We start from the raw sequence: 18,502 nt of genomic DNA on the forward strand, positions 1-18,502 counted from the left end.
GATTAAAATGAAGGTTTGCAGAAACCTCGGTATTCTAAGAAAACTAAAACATATCTTTCCAGGGCCAATTCTAAGAATTTTATTTCATAGCTTAATTCATTCTTATGTTTCCTATTGTTCAGTCATATGGATGTCTACTTTCCCTTCTTTTCTCAAACCGCTTTCGAATACTTATGATAAATCTATAAATCTTATCCAGGATGTAAATCGTTCGGCAACTAAGCCGTTACTTGATATTAAAAAACTTTATATTCTTTCCTGTGTGTCTTTCGCTTTTCTTCAAATCCAAGGTGATATTCCTAGGTCCCTTAGATTTACGTCTTCTTTTGTATCTGATCGGTCAAATTATCAACTCCGTAGTTCTCTAAATATCCAAATTCCCCATACACCAACAATAAGATCCGATTTTAATCCTCTTGTTGCGTGTCATTTGACATGGAACACCCTTCCCGATTCGGTTCGAGAATGCCACTCGTTTGGCACCTTCAAAAGACTAGTAAAAAAATATTTGTTTTCATGTGATTAATTTTCTTTACTTTTGCCTGCTGCCAATAGTTTTTTACATTTAATTCTTTTATTTATTTATTTATTTATTTTTTTTCTTGTTTTATTAAGCAAATGCTTTACATGTTAAAACTTCAAATGCTTATGTTTATATGTTTAAGTATTAATTTTATGTTTATAATGTTTAAATCTTAAGTGTTTAAATGTTTAATGTTTATTTAATCTTTTCCTAATCACCCTCCTACAGGCCATGGAGCATTTGTGGGGATTTTTAGATTGTTATGTAATTATTTTACTGGTATATGGAAAATAAATCTATCTATCTATCTATCTATCTACATATGAACAATTAGCTACCGATCCCTCAGAAAAATTTGTACAGGAAGTCCGAAAAGAGCTTTCTTATCTAAAAGGAAAAGGTGAAATTACAGATCAGTTGTACAAAAGGTTTTACCCACGCGGATGCACGTCCCCTCGCTTTTATGGTCTTCCTAAAGTTCATAAGCCCGGTAATCCACTTCGACCCATTGTTTCTTCTTTTAATTCTCCTACAGCAAAAATAGGGAAATTCTTATCAGTGATATTTCGCCCACTAATTCAGGCTCAAAAATCCTATATTAAAAATTCCGCTGATTTTGTTTCCAAGGTAAAGCAAGTTTCGGTTAAACCAAATACAAGAATTGGCAGTTTTGATGCAGATTCAATGTATACCAATTGTGATCCTCAAAACGCCGAACTGTTTTTGGAGCAAAAACTTAATTCTAACCCATCTATATCAGAAAATTCTACTGTTTCGAATCAGACACTTCTTTCGCTTACAGCCCTTTGTAACAGAACTTTTTATTATTTCCATTATATAGACATTTTTTGTAGGCAGAAGTATGGGCTCTCCATGGGTGCCCCCCTTTCTCCAATACAGCCTGATATTTTCATGGAAGACCTTGAAGAAAGGCCTATTTTGCAAAGTTCTTGTAAACCTGAATTTTGGGTTCGTTTTAAAGATGACATTTTTTTATTTATGGGAGCATGGTGACGAGTCTCTGGGTTCTTTTCTTCACTTGCTCAACTCTTTGGATCCAAAACTGAAATTTACTCAGGAATCATAGATAGAGAGGCGTCTTCCTTTCTTAGATGTTCTGGTGCACCGAAATGATTCATGATTCGAGTTTAGTGTATATAGAAAACCCACACATAATGACCGTTACTTAAGTTATTCCTCCAATCATTCTCCTGCTGTGAAAAGAGGAGTTGTCACTTCTCTAGTTGATAGAGCATTGAAAGTTTGTTCAACACGTTTCTTGGATTTAGAACTCAACCACCTTAGAGATATTTTATTTGGGAATGGTTATCCAATTAGTTTAATAAATTCTGTAATTGCAAAACGCATTAAAAGATTATCAGATAGTTCCACAGAAAACACAAATCAAAGGGAAAATTCAGTTTATCTTGGTCTCCAATACATTAAAGGGATTTCAGACCACATTTCAAAAAATCTAAGGAAAAATAACATTTACATTTATTATAGACCCAGAAAAACTATCAGGTCCCAAATTTATCAAGGTAAAGACCCTATCCCGATAGGTGAAAACTCCGGTGTCTACAGAATTCCTTGTTCGTGTGGTCTTTGGTATATCGGAAGAACAAATCAGCGACTAACAGATAGATTAACCCAGCACTCTATTTCAATTAATAATACACTTTAAAGATGGAAAAAACCAGAAAATTTTTGACACTGCCCTTGCAGAGCATATTTTTAAAAAACCAGACCATACTATTTTGTTTAATCAAGCTGGTCTTATTTCACATGATAAAGGTGTTATCCAGCACTACAGAGAAGCTGTTGAAATTCATAAATACCAACATTTAGGTCTAGCTTTAAACAGAGATTCCGGTGATTTAAGAATAAATGAGTCATATTTCGGTTTTCTCAAAAGAGAAGCCGATACGTTAGTAATCCCTGAAATAAACCATGAACCACTTTCCCAGTCATCTAATCAAACACGTGAACAACCCCTTAGGTCTCAAAGGGGGTCTGCAAGAAATGCCTTAATTAAAATCCGAAATCAAACGACATAGTTTTCCAACTTATTTAATTGCTGGTTCGTTTTGTTTTTTCGAGTGAATGAATTGATTCCTTTCATTTGTCAGTTGCTCGCTAGTATCCGTCAATGGCAGTTCATGTTTTTTTGGATTTTGTGCAAATCGCGGATATTGGCGAATAACTCGCTTTTATGGTTGTTAGGTAGTTGGTTTTAATTCTTTTAATTTTTGGCTTTTATTGATACATCGTTTCGTTTCGCGCCGAAGAAGAGAGGCGTTTGTCCTCACGAAATATTCGCTTTGTTTTTTCAGTATCGTCATTTGGCCTATAAAAACCCCATTTTTGCTCGTTTTTCTCGCTTTTACCCTTAAATTTGACTCTGTCTCACAACTTTATTTTTTTAAACAATAAAATACTTTAGCTCAAAGAGCGAGTCGTTGAGGACGGGACAGCCCCTTTCATATACGGAATAATTTCTGTTCGTTTTAAGTTTTAATGTCGCTCCTTACTTTTAGTTAAAAAAAACTTTTTTTTTATTTAATATATCAAAAGAATTGGAGTTTTGTACTGATTTCAAATATACAAGTTTCAAGAAGTTTAATCTTACCGAACAAAGCTTACGAGCCGCAGAAAATTTGCCTGATTTTTGAAAAAAGGAGGAAACACCCTTTAAAAGTCATATAATCTTAATGAAAATCACACCTTCAGATTCAGCGTATCAGAGAACCTTACAGTAGAAGTTTCAAGCGCCTGTCTAAAAAAAATGTGGAATTTTGAATTTTCTGCCAGAAGATAGATCACGGCTGCGTGCTTATTTGTTTTTTTTTTGTTTTTTTTTACTTTTTTGTTTGTTTTTCCAAAGGGTGACCATATTGACCCAGTGGCCCTAGAATATCATGAGACGGCTCATTTGAACGGAAATTAAAAGCTCTAGTGCCCTTTTTAAAGGACCAAAAAAATTAGAGGGCAACTAGGCCCCCTCCCATGTATCTTTTTTCTCAAAATCCTCCGGTCAAAATTTTGAGATAGCCATTTGGTTCAGCATAATTGAAAGGCCGAGTAACTATGCCTTTGGGGATATCATGACCCTCCCACAGCCCATGGGGAAAGGTCTTAAGTTACGAAATTTGCCCATTGTTTACGTATAGCATTTGTTATTAAGATAATATTTATTCTTCATTAAATACACATACTTTTTACACATATATTGGGATATGCATATATTTTTCGGGGGAGGGGGAATTTTCTGCTTCATTTTCTGCTTGTGAGATATTCCAAGGGGAGGTTTTTTCATGGGTAGGAAGTTTTCAGGATGTAAATTTTACGCTGGGGGAATTTGCCAGAATTCCCATACAAAATTCTTCTTGTGTGTTGCTTTCTCATTGCTGACTCAATTTTAGCCGTGGAGGTGTTACTTGTCCTGGGAAAATTTTCACCAGGATTGAATCGTCTAGATAATGAATCCTTGGGGAGGAGGATTTTTTCATGGAGGAGTAGCCAGATTTCCTGGAATCATTTAAAAAATGATCCAAAATTAAATAAAATAACAAAGTTTTTTTCAACTGATGGTAAGGAGCAATTAAAACTTAAAACGAAAAGAAAATACTACGTATCTGAGGGTGCTTACTCCTCCACTCGCTCTTTACGCTAAAGTTTGAATTCTGTCCCGATTTTTTAAGAACGATTCTTGAAATACTATGTTCGTTTAATTAGAACAATAAGAAGCTTTTTTTTAAAGTAAAACATTAGCGTAAAGAGTGAGGTGTTGTGGAGGAGTTTTCCCCTCATATATGTAATAATTTTTGTTTGTTTTAAGTTTTAATGTTGCCCCTTACTTTCAGTTGAAAAGACATGTTTTTTTTTAAATTTAATTTTGTTCAAAGCGTCGCAAATTGATAAAATCTGGACTGTTTTCTTTTCATTGTACTTATTTTTCAAAAAGTAATAAAAATAATAAAGGAACAAGGAAATAACAAATAAATAAAAATCAGCAAGATTATAACGATAATTAGTAGATAAATGAATATCCTTTCAACATAATTATATTTACATATAACTAGACTATAATGCTTGACAAGTTACAATAGACCCCATATTTATACTGACGAATCCTCCCACCTGCCTAGTAGTATCGTAGCATTCGATACCAATCTCGCTTTTTAGCTGTTTTTATTATGCTTCTCTCTCCCAAATGTATAATCTTTGACTCCTTAAATGTTTCTCAATCACACAATTTTTGGAACAAACTCATTGCCACCCAAACATTGGGCTGAATGCGAGTTCTGTTTTTGTAATATTTCCCAAATTTTTCTTCGCCTGAGAAAAACTGAAATAAAAATGACTCATTGTTTTACCCAACTTGTAGCAAGTTAGAAAATTTTGATCTTTTTTTTCTTTAGTTGAACTTGTTTGCCAAAAAACAATCAAAATATTTGACAATTAAAAAGTAAAAAGGAATAATAATGAATAATAAACATGATAATCACAACAATTAATAGATTAATGAATATCAAAATAATTAGTTTTACATAAAACTGGGGTATAAAGGCCTGCAAGTTTTAACGTACCCCATACCTATCCTGTAGAATCCTATCCATACCTATCCTGTAAAAATTATGAACTGCCATCGACGGATACTAGCGAACAACTGAGGATAAAAGAAAAGAAAACAATTCATTCACTCAAAAACAAAATGAACCAGCAATTAAATAAGTTGGAGATCTATGTCATCTGATTTCGGATTTTAATTATTGCATTTCTTGCAGACACCCTTTGAGACCTAAGGGGTTGTTCACGTGTTTGATTATATGACTGGGAAAGTGGTTCAAGGTTTGTTTCAGGGATTACTAAAGTATCGGCTAGTATCCGTCCATGGCAGTTCATAATTTTTTGGATTTTGTGCAAATCACGAATATTGGCGAATGACTCGCTTCTATGGTTGTTAGATATTTGGTTTTAATTCTTATAATTTTTGGCTTTTATCGAATTTTCTTCATCTTTTAAGTTTTTGGTTTTTTTTTCTTTCGTTTTTTGGTTCTTTTCACATTTATTTTCCGCGTTTGTTTTTCTGTTTTTGTTTTCTTTGACACTTTCCTTGGATACATTATTTCGTTTCGCGCTGAAGAAGAGAGGCGTTTGTCCTTTCGAAATATTCGCTTTGTTTTGTATTTTCAGTATTTTTATTTGGCCTTTAAAAACCCCATTTTTCTCGTTTTTATTTCTTTATTTGATGTCAGGCCAATGTGGTTTAAGAAATTATCTTCCTAGTTGCCCTCCAACTAGTGCCCTTTTTAAGTGACCGATTTTATTGGTCACTTAAAAAGGGCACTAGAACTTTTAATTTCCGTTCGAATGAGCCCTCCCGCGATATTCTAGGACCACTGGGTCGATACAATCACCCCTGAAAAAAAAAAAAAACAACAACAAATAAACACGCAAACTCTCTTCTGGCAAAAAATACAAAATTCCACATTTTTCCAGATAGGAGCTTGAAACCTCTAGAGTAGGGTTCTTTAATACGCTGAATCTGATGGTGTAATTTTCATTAAAATTCCATGACTTCTAGGGGGTGTTTCTCCTTTTTTTCAAAAATAAGGCAAATATTCTCAGGCGCGTAACTTTTGATCGGTAAGACTAAACTTGATTAAACTTATATATTTTAAATCAGCATTAAAATATGATTCTTTTGATGTATCTATTGGTATCAAAATTCGGTTTTTTGAGTTTCGGTTACTATTGAGCCGGGTCGTTCCTTACTTACAGTTCGTTACCACGAACTGTTTGATATTAAATAAGCTGTGAAGTAATGATTTTTGTCCGTTTTAAGTTTCAATTTTCGCTCTTTACTTCCCTCGGAAAAACTTCCTTTTTTAAATTAATAAAACAAAGGATGCAATTCGAAAGGATCCAATTTCGGATGTGTAAATGGTTAGAAGTAAAAAAAAAAAAAAAAAAAAAAATTGAAGTTAGAAGCTTAAAAAACTAGAGCCTGGAGATAATTAAAAGTCAACAAATTAAATGAGAATAATTCATGTGCTTTGGTCAGCTGAGCTATACCCGAAAATCTAACTGAGCTGCGTTGTTTCCCGAATGTTATAGACAAATTCTAAGGATCGTTATCTGCGTTATTAGAAGAAATATTTTTAAAACTGTTACTGAACTTTATCCTTCGAGCCAATCTTAGGCTCCTCCTTGTTTGGAGGAGCCTAAGGTTTCCTCCTCAAGGAGGAGGAAGATACCCTTCTCCTTGTTTGCTGGCATGCAAGGTTTCCACAAGTCCAAATAAACACTCGGTTCATTGTCCGAAACGAATCCACAGAGGCAATTACTACTTACTCCTTTCCTAACGTGTCCAGATTTTTTTTTCAGGGGGAGGGGGTTACAAAAAAAAACTTTAAAAAACGCATAAAAATTTGTTTATATTCTTTTTTGTTACGTTTTTACGAGTCGGACAAATATTCTTTTTTGGGGGGGGGGGTCAAAACCCCTAACCCCTCTCCCTGGATAGGGCCTTGATGGTCAGGGTACATAATGGCCTATATTTTTGTCCGACTTGTTGCATTTTAGAAAGCCTCGAGCTACCTTTTTTATCGTACAAAAATTCAAAATATATGCTTTGAAGCAACTTAAAAAACTACACTTATGCTTCTGCCAAATAAATAATATTAAAAAGAACAATGTAATTCTCGTTATTTATTTTGAATATTTGTGAAATCTGAGTACACGAAAAGAGATTTATCTTCTTCATTTTCAAGTATCCAAGACATACAAATAAAAGTGTTCCTATCCGTTCAGGACCCGTTTGTAGTCTACGCGTACCTCAAAACCAAAGTATAATCACCTACGGAACAAGTACTGACAAAACCTATCCTCTCCACACAAAAAAGTTACCCAAGTTACCGTTTGTATACCTATGCGAACCTGGCAACTAAAAACCCGTAGTTACACAATTCATCCCGGTCACTCGGTATTTTGGCTCGAAGCGATTAAGTAGTACAGCACTTTGCGTCTAGAGGCGCTGAGGTACGCGGGGTCACTTTTGGAGAGTTTTGTCAGTACTTGTTCCGTAGGTGATTATACTTTGCTCAAAACCTTGATTCTCTTAGATTTTCTTTTGGCTGTTTTAACATTATGAAGTTCCTAAGGTGGTATCACATTTTAGTCAGGGCTCAGGGTTGCCGCCTTAGTGATTTATCAGTATTTCTAGTGATTTTTTATATTGCCTAAACTAAAAAAAAAATCACTAAATCAGCACACAAATCACTAGATTATTGAAGAAAATAAGTAAACAAACTTAAGTAGTTAAATTTGATGAAACTTTTCATTCGTGAAAATCCAAACATTGACTATCAGTTCGTTCCCGAAGATAACTACACAATTAGAGAAAGGCAACACATTCTCGAGCTGTTTGGTGCCAAATGGTTTTCGCTCACTTTTCTTTTTTTTCCAGTGCACATGAAAACCGCGTTTCAACTTTATATGGTGGTCTGTTTCATTAGAAATTGAATTTTCATTTTTTTTTAAACCTTTTAAGATATCTAGCACTGTAAATTTCCAACAATTAGGTTCTCACTGTCCTTAGTTCTTTAAACCAAAAGTTTACTTGGATGATGGTGTATCCATACATGATTTCTACGACAATTCCTATACGAAATGCCTTGGCGAAAAAAGTAGAAAATTGTGTCCACATCGCTGTTTACTTAGGCAGCGCTATTTCGTTGCCTGTTAAAATTGAACTTTCAATTTTTTAAAACCTTTTAAGATATATAGACTGTAATTTTCTACAATTCAAACAATCAGGTTTTCACTGTCCTTGATTCTTTAAACCAAAAATTTACTTGGATGACGGTGTATCCATGCATGATTTCTATAACAATTCTTATACGAAATGCCTTGGCGAAAAAAGAAGAAAATTGTGTCCACATCGCTGTTTACTTAGGTAGCGCTATTTCGTTGTCTGTTAAAATTGAACTTTCAATTTTTTAAAACCTTTTAAGATATATAGACTGTAATTTTCCACAATTCAAACAATCAGGTTTTCACTGTCCTTAATTCTTTCAACCAAAAATTTACTTGGATGACGGTGTATCCATACATGATTTCTTCGACAATTCCTATAAGAAATGCCTTGGCGAAAAAAAAGAAGAAAATTGTGTCCACAGCGCTGTTTACTTAGGCAGCGCTATTTCGTTGTCTATTAAAATTAAATTTTCAATTTTTTAGAACCTTTTAAGATATATAGACTGTAAATTTCCTCAATTCAAACAATTAGGTTTTCACTATCCTTGATTCTTTAAACCAAAAATTTACTTGGACGACGGTGTATCCATACATGATTTCTACGACAATTCCTATACGAAATGCCTTGGCAAAAAAAAAGAAGAAAATTGTGTCTACATCGCTGTTTACTTAGGCAGCGCTATTTTGTTGTCTGTTAAAATAAAATTTTCAATTTTTTAGAACCTTTTAAGATATATAGACTGTAAATTTCCACAATTCAAACAATTAGGTTTTCACTATCCTTGATTTTTTAAACCAAAAATTTACTTGGATGACGATGTATCCATGCATGATTTCTACGACAATTCCTATACGAAATGCCTTGGCAAAAAAAAAGAAAATTGTGTCTACATCGCTGTTTACTTAGGCAGCGCTGTTTCGTTGTCTGTTAAAACTATATTTTCAATTTTTTTAGAACCTTTTAAGATATATAGACTAAATTTCCACAATTCAAACAATTAGGTTTTCATTGTCCTTAATTCTTTAAACCAAAAATTTACTTGGATGACGGTGTATCCATACATTATTTTTGCGACAATTCCTATACGAAATGCCTTGGCGAAAAAAGTAGAAAATTGTGTCCACATCGCTGTTTACTTAGGCAGCGCTTTTTCGTTGCCTGTTAAAATTGAACTTTCAATTTTTTAAAACCTTTTAAGATATATAGACTGTAATTTTCTACAATTCAAACAATCAGGTTTTCACTGTCCTTGATTCTTAAACCAAAAATTTACTTGGATGACGGTGTATCCATACATGATTTCTACGACAAGTCCTATACGAAATGCCTTGGCAAAAAAAAAAGAAAATTGTGTCTACATCGCTGTTTACTTAGGCAACGCTATTTCGTTGCCTGTTAAAATTAAATTTTCGATTAATTTAGAACCTTTTAAGATATATAGACTGTAAATTTCCACAATTCAAACAATCAGGTTTTCACTGTCCTTCGTTCTTTAAACCAAAAATTTACTTGGATGACGGTGTATCCATACCTGATTTCTACGACAACACCTATACGAAGTGCCTTGACGAAAAAAAGAGGAAGAATAAGATCATGTCCACATTGCTCTTTACTTAGGCAGCGAAATTTTCGTTGACTTTAAAATTTTAATTTTCAATTTTTTATAACTTTGTAAGATGTATAGACTCTAAATTTCCACATAACCAGTTAAAAAAAATCAAAATTCTTATTCACTGTCCCTTGATCTTTGTCTTAACTTGACAACGTGTAGAGTATTTCGTATGGCTACATTTAACCTTAGACTTTTTTCAAATGGATAGATTTTACGTGGTATAAATATGAAAAAAAAGAACAATGTAAAGCTTTTTATCTGAAGTAAATATTTGTAAGATCTGAGCATATGAATTCAAATTTTATCTTTTTCTTTAAGTTTTAGGCCTGATCAACATAAAATGTTTTACATATTTTACGCATGAAATTCTTATTTTTACAAGTATACTCTCTACTTCTGTGTTAGGAAACCTTAAATTGTTTTCCAGTTTGTTGACCTCAGAGCAAAGATTTTTCAAAGATGTTTCTGACAGATAGTTGCAGTAAAAGTGAATAAAAAAAGAAAATGGGTGTAATAAATTAAAAGGAAAAGAAATAAACTGTAGAAAAATAAAAAAGGAGGTTCGAAACAATACAAAAGAGTAAGAATGCAACTAGAAACAAAGCAACAAAAAGAATAAAATACAACAAGAATTTTGCACCCTGAACTTTACTCAAGTCATAAAAGAACGAATTTTTCTGTCGTAGCTCAAAAAGTCGCAAATTTAAATTCCATTAGAATAAATTAAAGAGTAAGCAATTAATCTTTACTTTCAGGGACTCTACTTTCAACTCCGTAAGGCCTCACCTTGTTTAATTAGTGGCTTGAAGTTTTCTGTTGACCTACCCGATGAAGAGATAATTCAAGTTACAATTTCTGGTGAGAATATTTGTATTTTTTTTCTTTTTTATTTATTTCTCAACAAACGTCATAAGACATAGCATTGAAGAGTATATTAGAGAAAAATAAATAAATTAAATAAAAGTAAGAAAAATTTTCTCAATGGGCACAGCCGGCTAATATTTTAGCATTAGATGCTTATTTTAAAGTTTAATCAATTTCGAATCAAATTTTAGACACAAATCTATACGGGATTAAGTTCAAATGAAGATACAGACACTTGACGTCTCTCCTCTCATAGTCTTAATTACGTCATTTAATTACGTCATATTCAATTACGTCAAATCTAATTTTTTGGTTTTATTCAAACACTGGGTAACTTATAAGAGTGGAAACTGGCACTAGTATCGACAAAAAAAAAAACTATCAACGCCATCTTGCGTATAGCGACACTTTGTATATTTTTCAGTGTAATACTAAGAATAATTAATTGAATCGATATTATTGGTAAAATTAGGTTAGGAATAAGTGTTGGATCTCAGTTCCTGACAGAAAAACGATTACAAAGCTTTACAAAATGCCATATGTTGCCAGACGCTAGATGGCGTTTATAGTTTTTTGTCGACGCTTGAGCCAGTTTCCACTCTTTTAAGTTACACAGGCTCTTTTATTTTATCGTCAATGCTCTTGATTAATGACTAATTCATGAAATCGCAAGGATGTTCTTTGAAAATAAGCTTTAGTACGATAAAATAAAATCAAAGTATTTTTCTCATCGAGCACTAAATAACATTTTCATAATTTTACTTTTATTCCAGAAGATATATTTTTGAGTTTCCATAATAAATTTTTAACATTTTTTGTACTAAGCACTAACCTTTTTTTATTAATGTTAGTCATTTATTCAAGCGTATACGGAAATATTAACAAGATTTTTATATTTTTCTTTTTTATTTGAGTCGTATTGCGTAACATAGGCAAGTACATTGGAGAGGAGGGAGGAGTTGACCCCCCTTAAAATACAGCAAAATTTTTATCTTAATATCATGAAGTTCTCTGACGGTGTTCTTGTGGATTTAGACAAACTTGTTCCTCCACCTTTCTCCACTCCAAAATGCGAGACTGGCTGAAGTAAAATCACACATACGTGTCTAATGCAGGCTTTTCCTCTTTAAATGAGGAGTCAGAAATAGTAACCGAAACTATTAAACAATTTTATCTAAAAAAGGGCTTTGATAATAATATATACATCAAAACAATTGGCTAACGTGGTTGATATAGGATTTATAAATATGTATAATTTATCGAGTTTAAATTTACCCATTAAAAGTTAAAAAAAAGACTCTCAAAAACTTTTGGAAAAAGTTTTTGGAAAAAGACTTTTGGAAAAAAAGTCTTTCCAAAAGACTTTTGGAAAAAAGACTCTCAAAAACAAGAGTAATCTTGATGGAAATTTTCAAATCACAGTCAACTTGAGTATATCATAGGAGCCCATTGCAGATATTTCATGTCTATCTTCAAAAACACAAAAATTTTAATTTCTTTCAACAAGGGTGATCACATAGTCGTGTTTATGTTTGTTTTTGTTTTTTTTATTTTGGGTTGAAATTATTGAACGAATGGTCCGAAACAATTGGGACTGGTTTTATTAGAACAAAAAATTGAGAGTTCTATTACCCCTTTTAAGTAGCAAAAGAAATTATACTCAGCAAAGTAAACTTTTCTGGCACTTTGTGGCCGAGAACAAAAAATTTATCCCAAAGAAGATCAAAATTCTGAGCTAGCCAGTAGATTCAAACTATTTAAAATTGTATATTGAGCTTCCTCGGTTTTAGAGGCTATAATGCTGCCAGGTGGCGCGTTCATTCATAAAGATGCGCATGTTCCTTACACAATTAACGATTTATAAAGACAAATATTGTAAAGATAAGATTATATTCATTATTAATACACATACAATAATGCACTGTGCTAGTCCCCCCAAAGGGTTCTTGGCCTGTAATTAGGGGAGTATATACGGATCACAAACTCAGAAAACAATAGCCAATCACTTACTGATATAAAAAAAAGAAAAAAAAGATAAAAAACGTACAAAAAATAGAAAAAAAACAGAAACCAATAAAGCATAACATAATTCATTTCTCTGCATATTATTCTCAAATCAAAAAGGTGGTCTTCATACCCTTCTACAATCCACTGGTCACAATCAGATTATACAGAAAAAAAAGAAAAGAAAAACAGAAACGAAAAACAATTAAATGAAAAAAACAAAAGTAAGCCACGAAAAGGCTGCGTACAAGAAAAAAAAGACTCTCACAGTCACAGGAAGAAGAGCAAAAAGGAGGAGAAAAGAAAATACAAATAAATAAAAACTATGAAGTATAGTTTTTCAGGAAAATTAAAAATTTATTCAGGCAAAAGTTAGGAAAATTAATCACATGAAAAACTTTTTTTTTTACTAGTCTTTTAAAGGTGCCAAACGAGTGGCATTCTCTAGCCGAATCGGGAAGGATGTTCCATGTCAAATGACACGCAACAAAACGATTAAAATCGAATCTTATTGTTGGTCTATCCGGAATTTGGATATTTAGAGAACTACGGAGCTGGTAATTTGACTGATCAGATACAAAAGAAGACGTAAATCTAAAGGACCTAGGAATATCTCCATGGAGCTTCATTTTAATGAAGCAGTAAAGCTTCATTTAACTAGGTTGATTCATTTGATGCTTGGTACAATTATGTACAGTGGTGTATAATTGCAGGATTCCTTGCATTGGTTCATTTGAGGTTTGATAAAACTATGTACATGCATTAAAGCCCATTATCTGTTATGGGAGAGGGTTGGTGGATCTTAGTTTAGATTTGGAGGAGGGGATGAGTCCTAAAGCCTATAAAAGTCCATTGTTGTGCCCAAGGCCGTACCCAGGATTTTATTTCTGAGAGGGTTTACTCAAAGTTTTTTTCGAGGGGGGGGGGGTTACACAAAAAAGAACTAAAAAAACGCACACAAAATTTGTTTATATCCAATTTTGGTATGTTTTTACGAATCAAAAAAACATTTCGGGAGGGTCCAAACCCCCTTAACCCCCCTCCGTGTACGGTCTATTGTGCCCAAATTATCTGACTATCAATAAATCTTCAGATAAATATAGAAAGAAGTTTGGAGGGAAAAGGGTAGAAATTAGCTCTTATCTCCCTTCGATTCCAGGAAAAGTTTTGGATTAAGCATTTAGTATGGGTGCTGTGAAGTATAATTTCCGAGGGAAGAGGGGCATTATGAGTGCTGCCAGGATATTGTACAGGAAGGTAAGTGCTACCAGGAGCTTTTCACCAAGTGGGAAAATTATCCTTTTACTACATATTAACATTTCATACTGACTTATTGTTTTCCGGAGGGCGTCTCCCTCTTCTCTTCCTTACTAGTTTCCATGGGGGAAATCTCTTTAGAAAAGACCTTAGGAAAATGACAACCATTTTTGCTATTTTTGCCTTTAGGAAATGACAACCATTTTTGCTATTTCAGACCCCCCAGAGAAATATTCGAAGGCGAGGAATTTTTCATCGATAATTATCATTCTGAAAGCATCATTATCATTAGTCTGATTGTATATATGCTGAGTCGATTAATTTTAAAGTTGCTCATTGAAATTTATTAGGAAATGAAATTTCGCATAATTTTAGAAATAGGGGTTAAACTTCCCCAAAAAGAGGTGCATTCTTTATCAAAATTATATATAGAAATTCAACTTGCATGAGAATCCTAAGACCATTCACTGTCCATAAAATATTTGATTTCTTATTTTTGAAGAGAAGAATGGTCACGCATGCGTGTTCTCCCCCCTCCCCCATGAGTGATCAAATTAAATTGATCAAGTCATTAGTAGTAGATTATTAAAAGAGGGTACATTCCACCGAACACTTGAGGATCTATAGCCCTTTTTAAGCAAAAACTGAGATGACGCAACAAGAAAGCGCCGTATTCTATTATTTTGGCCCGTAAAATGGCAATTCTGGCCCGAAGAGGGCCAATACTTACCCGTAAGAACTATTAACAGATGATATGGCGTCCTAGTCTCACAGCCGTGCCGGCGTGTGGTATAGCATTTGTCCCTAAAAATGCATACATTCAATAACGAAGGAACCACTGTTAAAGGCCATTTCAAACAGTTCATGGTAACGGACTGTAAGTAAGGAGCGACCCGGCTGCTCAATAGTAACCGAAACTCTAAAAAGTGATACCAAGAGATACATCGAAAGAATCAGATTTTTATGCTGATTTGAAATATATAGATAGATAGATATATATAGATAGATTTATTTTCAATATTATCAGTAAAATAAATGCATAACAATCTATAAATCCCCCCAAAGGATCCATGGCCTATAGGAAGGGGGTTATGAAAAGATCACATACACATTAAACATTTAAACAATATAAACATAACATTAACATTTAAACATATAAACATAACTATTTGAACTCTTAACATGTAAACCATTTTCTTCATAAATTTGATAAAAAAACAACAACAAGAACAAGGAGAGTTAACTAAATAAGATTTATCAAACTGCAATGAATCACAACATCTATAAAAAAAAAAAAAAAAAAAAATGCCAGCGGGCAAAAGTACTAGTCTTTTGAAGGTGCCAAACGAATGGCATTCTCGGGCCGAATCGGGAAGGGTGTTCCATGTCAAATGATAGGCCTACACAACAAGAGGATTAAAATCGGATCTTATTGTTGGTGCATGGGTGTATATTGTATCTTATGGGTGTTGGTGCATCTTATTGTTGGTGTATAAATTTCATCAAGTTTAGTCTTACCCATCAAAAGTTACGTGCCTGAGAAAATTTGCCTTGTTTTTGAAAAAAAGGGGGGAACCCCTAAAAGTCATAGAACTTTAATGAAAATCACACCATCAGATTCAGCATATCAGAGAACACTACAATAGAAGTTTCAAGCTCCTATCTGCAAAAATGTAGAATTTTGTATTTTTGCCAGAAGAAAGATCACGGATGTGTGTTTATTTATTTATTTTTTTTTATTTCCCCAGGGGTGATCGTATTGATACAGTAGTCTTATCGTGAGAGGGCTTATTCGAGCGGAAATTAAAAGTTCTAGTGCCCTTTTTAAGTGACCAAAAAAATTGGAGGGCAACTTGGCCTCTGCCCATGCTCATTTGTTTCCCGAAGTCAGCCAATCAAAATTTTGAGGATAACCATTTTGTTCAGCATAGTCTAAAATCTAATTAACATGTCTGAGGATGACTTAATCCCCCACAGTTCCCAGGGGAAGGGCTGCAAGTTATAAACTTTGCCCATTGTTTACACATAGTATTGGTTATTGGGAAGTATACAGGAGTTTTCAGGAGGAATTTTTTTCTGGGGTTGGGGTCGGAGTAGGGGTTACGGGGGAGGATCTTTCCATGGAGGATGTTTCCTTGGGGGAAGGAGCATTTCTATAAAGGGGGCTCCGGATTTCCTAGCATTATTTAAAAAACGATGAGAAATTAAATTTAAAAAAAACAAGTTTTTTTTTCAACTGAAAGTAAGGAGCAACATTAAAATTTAAAACGAACAGAAATTATTACGTACATGAGGAGGTTCTCCCCCTAGTCAATACCTCGCTCTTTACGCTAAAGTTTTTTTAGTGCTTTCAGAAGAGCTACCTATTCTAATTAACCGGCCTTTGTGATTCAGGTGTTTGCGATTCGAACAAAATTCGAACTTTAGCGTAAAGAGCGAGGTATTAGCTAGTGTGCGAGTTCCATAATATACGTAATAAAAGCATACGAATATAGAAAATTCATTTCTTAAGTTAATTCGCAAGTTACGTCAGAACAAAATTTCGAGAAAGCCATTTAGCCGAAAAAAGGAAAATTAGTATGCGAATTTCGTTTTAATTATTCATGTACGGTGAGACAAACTCAAAGCTGCATTAACTCAAAAACGTTCAGAAATTAAATAAAAAACAAGTTTTTTTTAACTGAAAGTAAAGAGCGACATTAAAACTTAAAACGACCAGAAATTATTCCGTATATGAAAGGGGCTGTCCACTCCTTAACGCCTCGCTCTTTACGCTAAAGTTTGACTTTCTTAGAACCCTATTGTTTTAAGCAATAAAAAACTTCAGCGTAAAGAGCGAGGCGTTGAGAAGGGGACAGTCCCTTTCATATACGGAATAATTTATGTTCGTTTTAAGTTTTAATGTCGCTCCTTACTTTCAGTTAAAAATGTTTTATTATTTAATATCCAGTAAAGCTAAGGGTTGAAGAGTATCGTTTATGTGCAAACCCTTTATTTGGGTGTTGGCCAGTTGGCCAATAGTCAAAAAAAAAAAATCGTATCAAACAGAACTGTCACGTGAAAATCTGAACGGCTTTACTTGTTGCAGGGATCAATATTTCAATCACAATTACTGGATATGTATATATAGTAATTTATAGTAATATGTTATAATAATGCTATATATATATATATATATATATATATATATATATATATATATATATATATATATATATATATATATATATATATATATATATATATATATATATATATATATATATATATATATATATATATATATATATATATACAGTAATATGTAAATACCTTTTTTCCCCTTGGATTTAGTCAGGGTTGTTGCCAGTTAACTTTTTTAGTTTAATACATGGTTTGATGATGACAGGTTAGATTAGCTTAGGTTTTTAATCCATTTCTGATATTTATGATCAAATTTAATCTAACCTAAACTAACATAATCTAGCCTAACCTAACTTTGAATGTTGCCATCTTAGCTTACATAAGATTTAAAAAGCTGACTCGCAAAGCTAATTGAATCCAAGCAGAGAAAAAGAAATTTCGGACCTTCACCGATGGATGTCGACATTAACCAGATGAAAGAACAAAAAAGGAGAAAGAAAATGCAATTTCTATAATTATGTAGGAAATAAGTGGTATATATAAATAAGAAACAAATAAATATCCGAGGAACATCGAACGGATGACATAACATACGGGGGATCATACTTACGGAGGAATGTACTTGCGGCATACTCCTCCGACATAACGGAGGAACGGATACTTACGGACGACATAAACTAAGCGAAATAAACTAAGTTTTTATTTAACCGGTGATGGTTGACTCCTGCAAAACGTTTATTTTGATTCATGAGCTTGCTGATTTTAATGGATAATATTTAAAATCAGAACCCCAAAGTCAAATCAAAATGTTAGGGTCGTAAGGACAATCTTCAATCCCTTTGATTGGATGTGCTTAATTAGGGTTTTTGACCCCATTCCTCCTCCAACTCGTTTTATCTTTTACTGTCTATGGTGAGATAAACTATAACAGGCCTCAAAATTGGAAATTTCTGAAAATAATCGAAAATCTCTTTCATAAAAATGTGTAAGCAACATGTCATTTTTTTTTACAGTTTATCGAAGAGTTTATCAAGTTTATTAAAATTAAATTAATTATTTATTAGTTAAAACTATCCTGTTAATTATTTCAAAATTCATTAAAATGTTAGGAATTTAAATTAAACTAACGAGATCGTATTTAAGTTAGGTAGAACCAAATTTACTATTAATAAAACAAATTTCTGAATCCCAAAAAACATGATTATTTTGTCACAAATCTAAAATGAATTAGCAAAATCTTTCCAAAATGTTCAGTTGTCTCCCAGGTTAAAAGTTTTATTCTAATGAAATAACAAGTATCAAAACGGACCGCCCGATATCTGAAATCAAAATATTTAGTTATCAACGACGTTTTTCA

The 18,502-nt window shown here is 33.1% G+C and overlaps 1 protein-coding gene across 1 annotated transcript in view; it reads left to right on the top strand.

Annotated features, from left to right (window-relative positions):
- The window catches only part of LOC148941036 (C2 domain-containing protein 5), a 290,635-nt gene that overhangs the window by 165,745 nt on the left and 106,388 nt on the right, over positions 1-18,502 (top strand). The window contains exon 15 of the mRNA XM_089105147.1: positions 10,653-10,755. Within this exon, the coding sequence (XP_088961273.1) occupies positions 10,653-10,755 (103 nt within the window). The remainder of the gene's footprint in view (positions 1-10,652; positions 10,756-18,502) is intronic.

This window comes from Artemia sp. Qi Xiang Cuo, chromosome 19, assembly GCF_049724085.1.
Source record: "Artemia sp. Qi Xiang Cuo chromosome 19, ASM4972408v1, whole genome shotgun sequence".
Lineage (NCBI taxonomy): Eukaryota > Metazoa > Arthropoda > Branchiopoda > Anostraca > Artemiidae > Artemia > Artemia sp. Qi Xiang Cuo.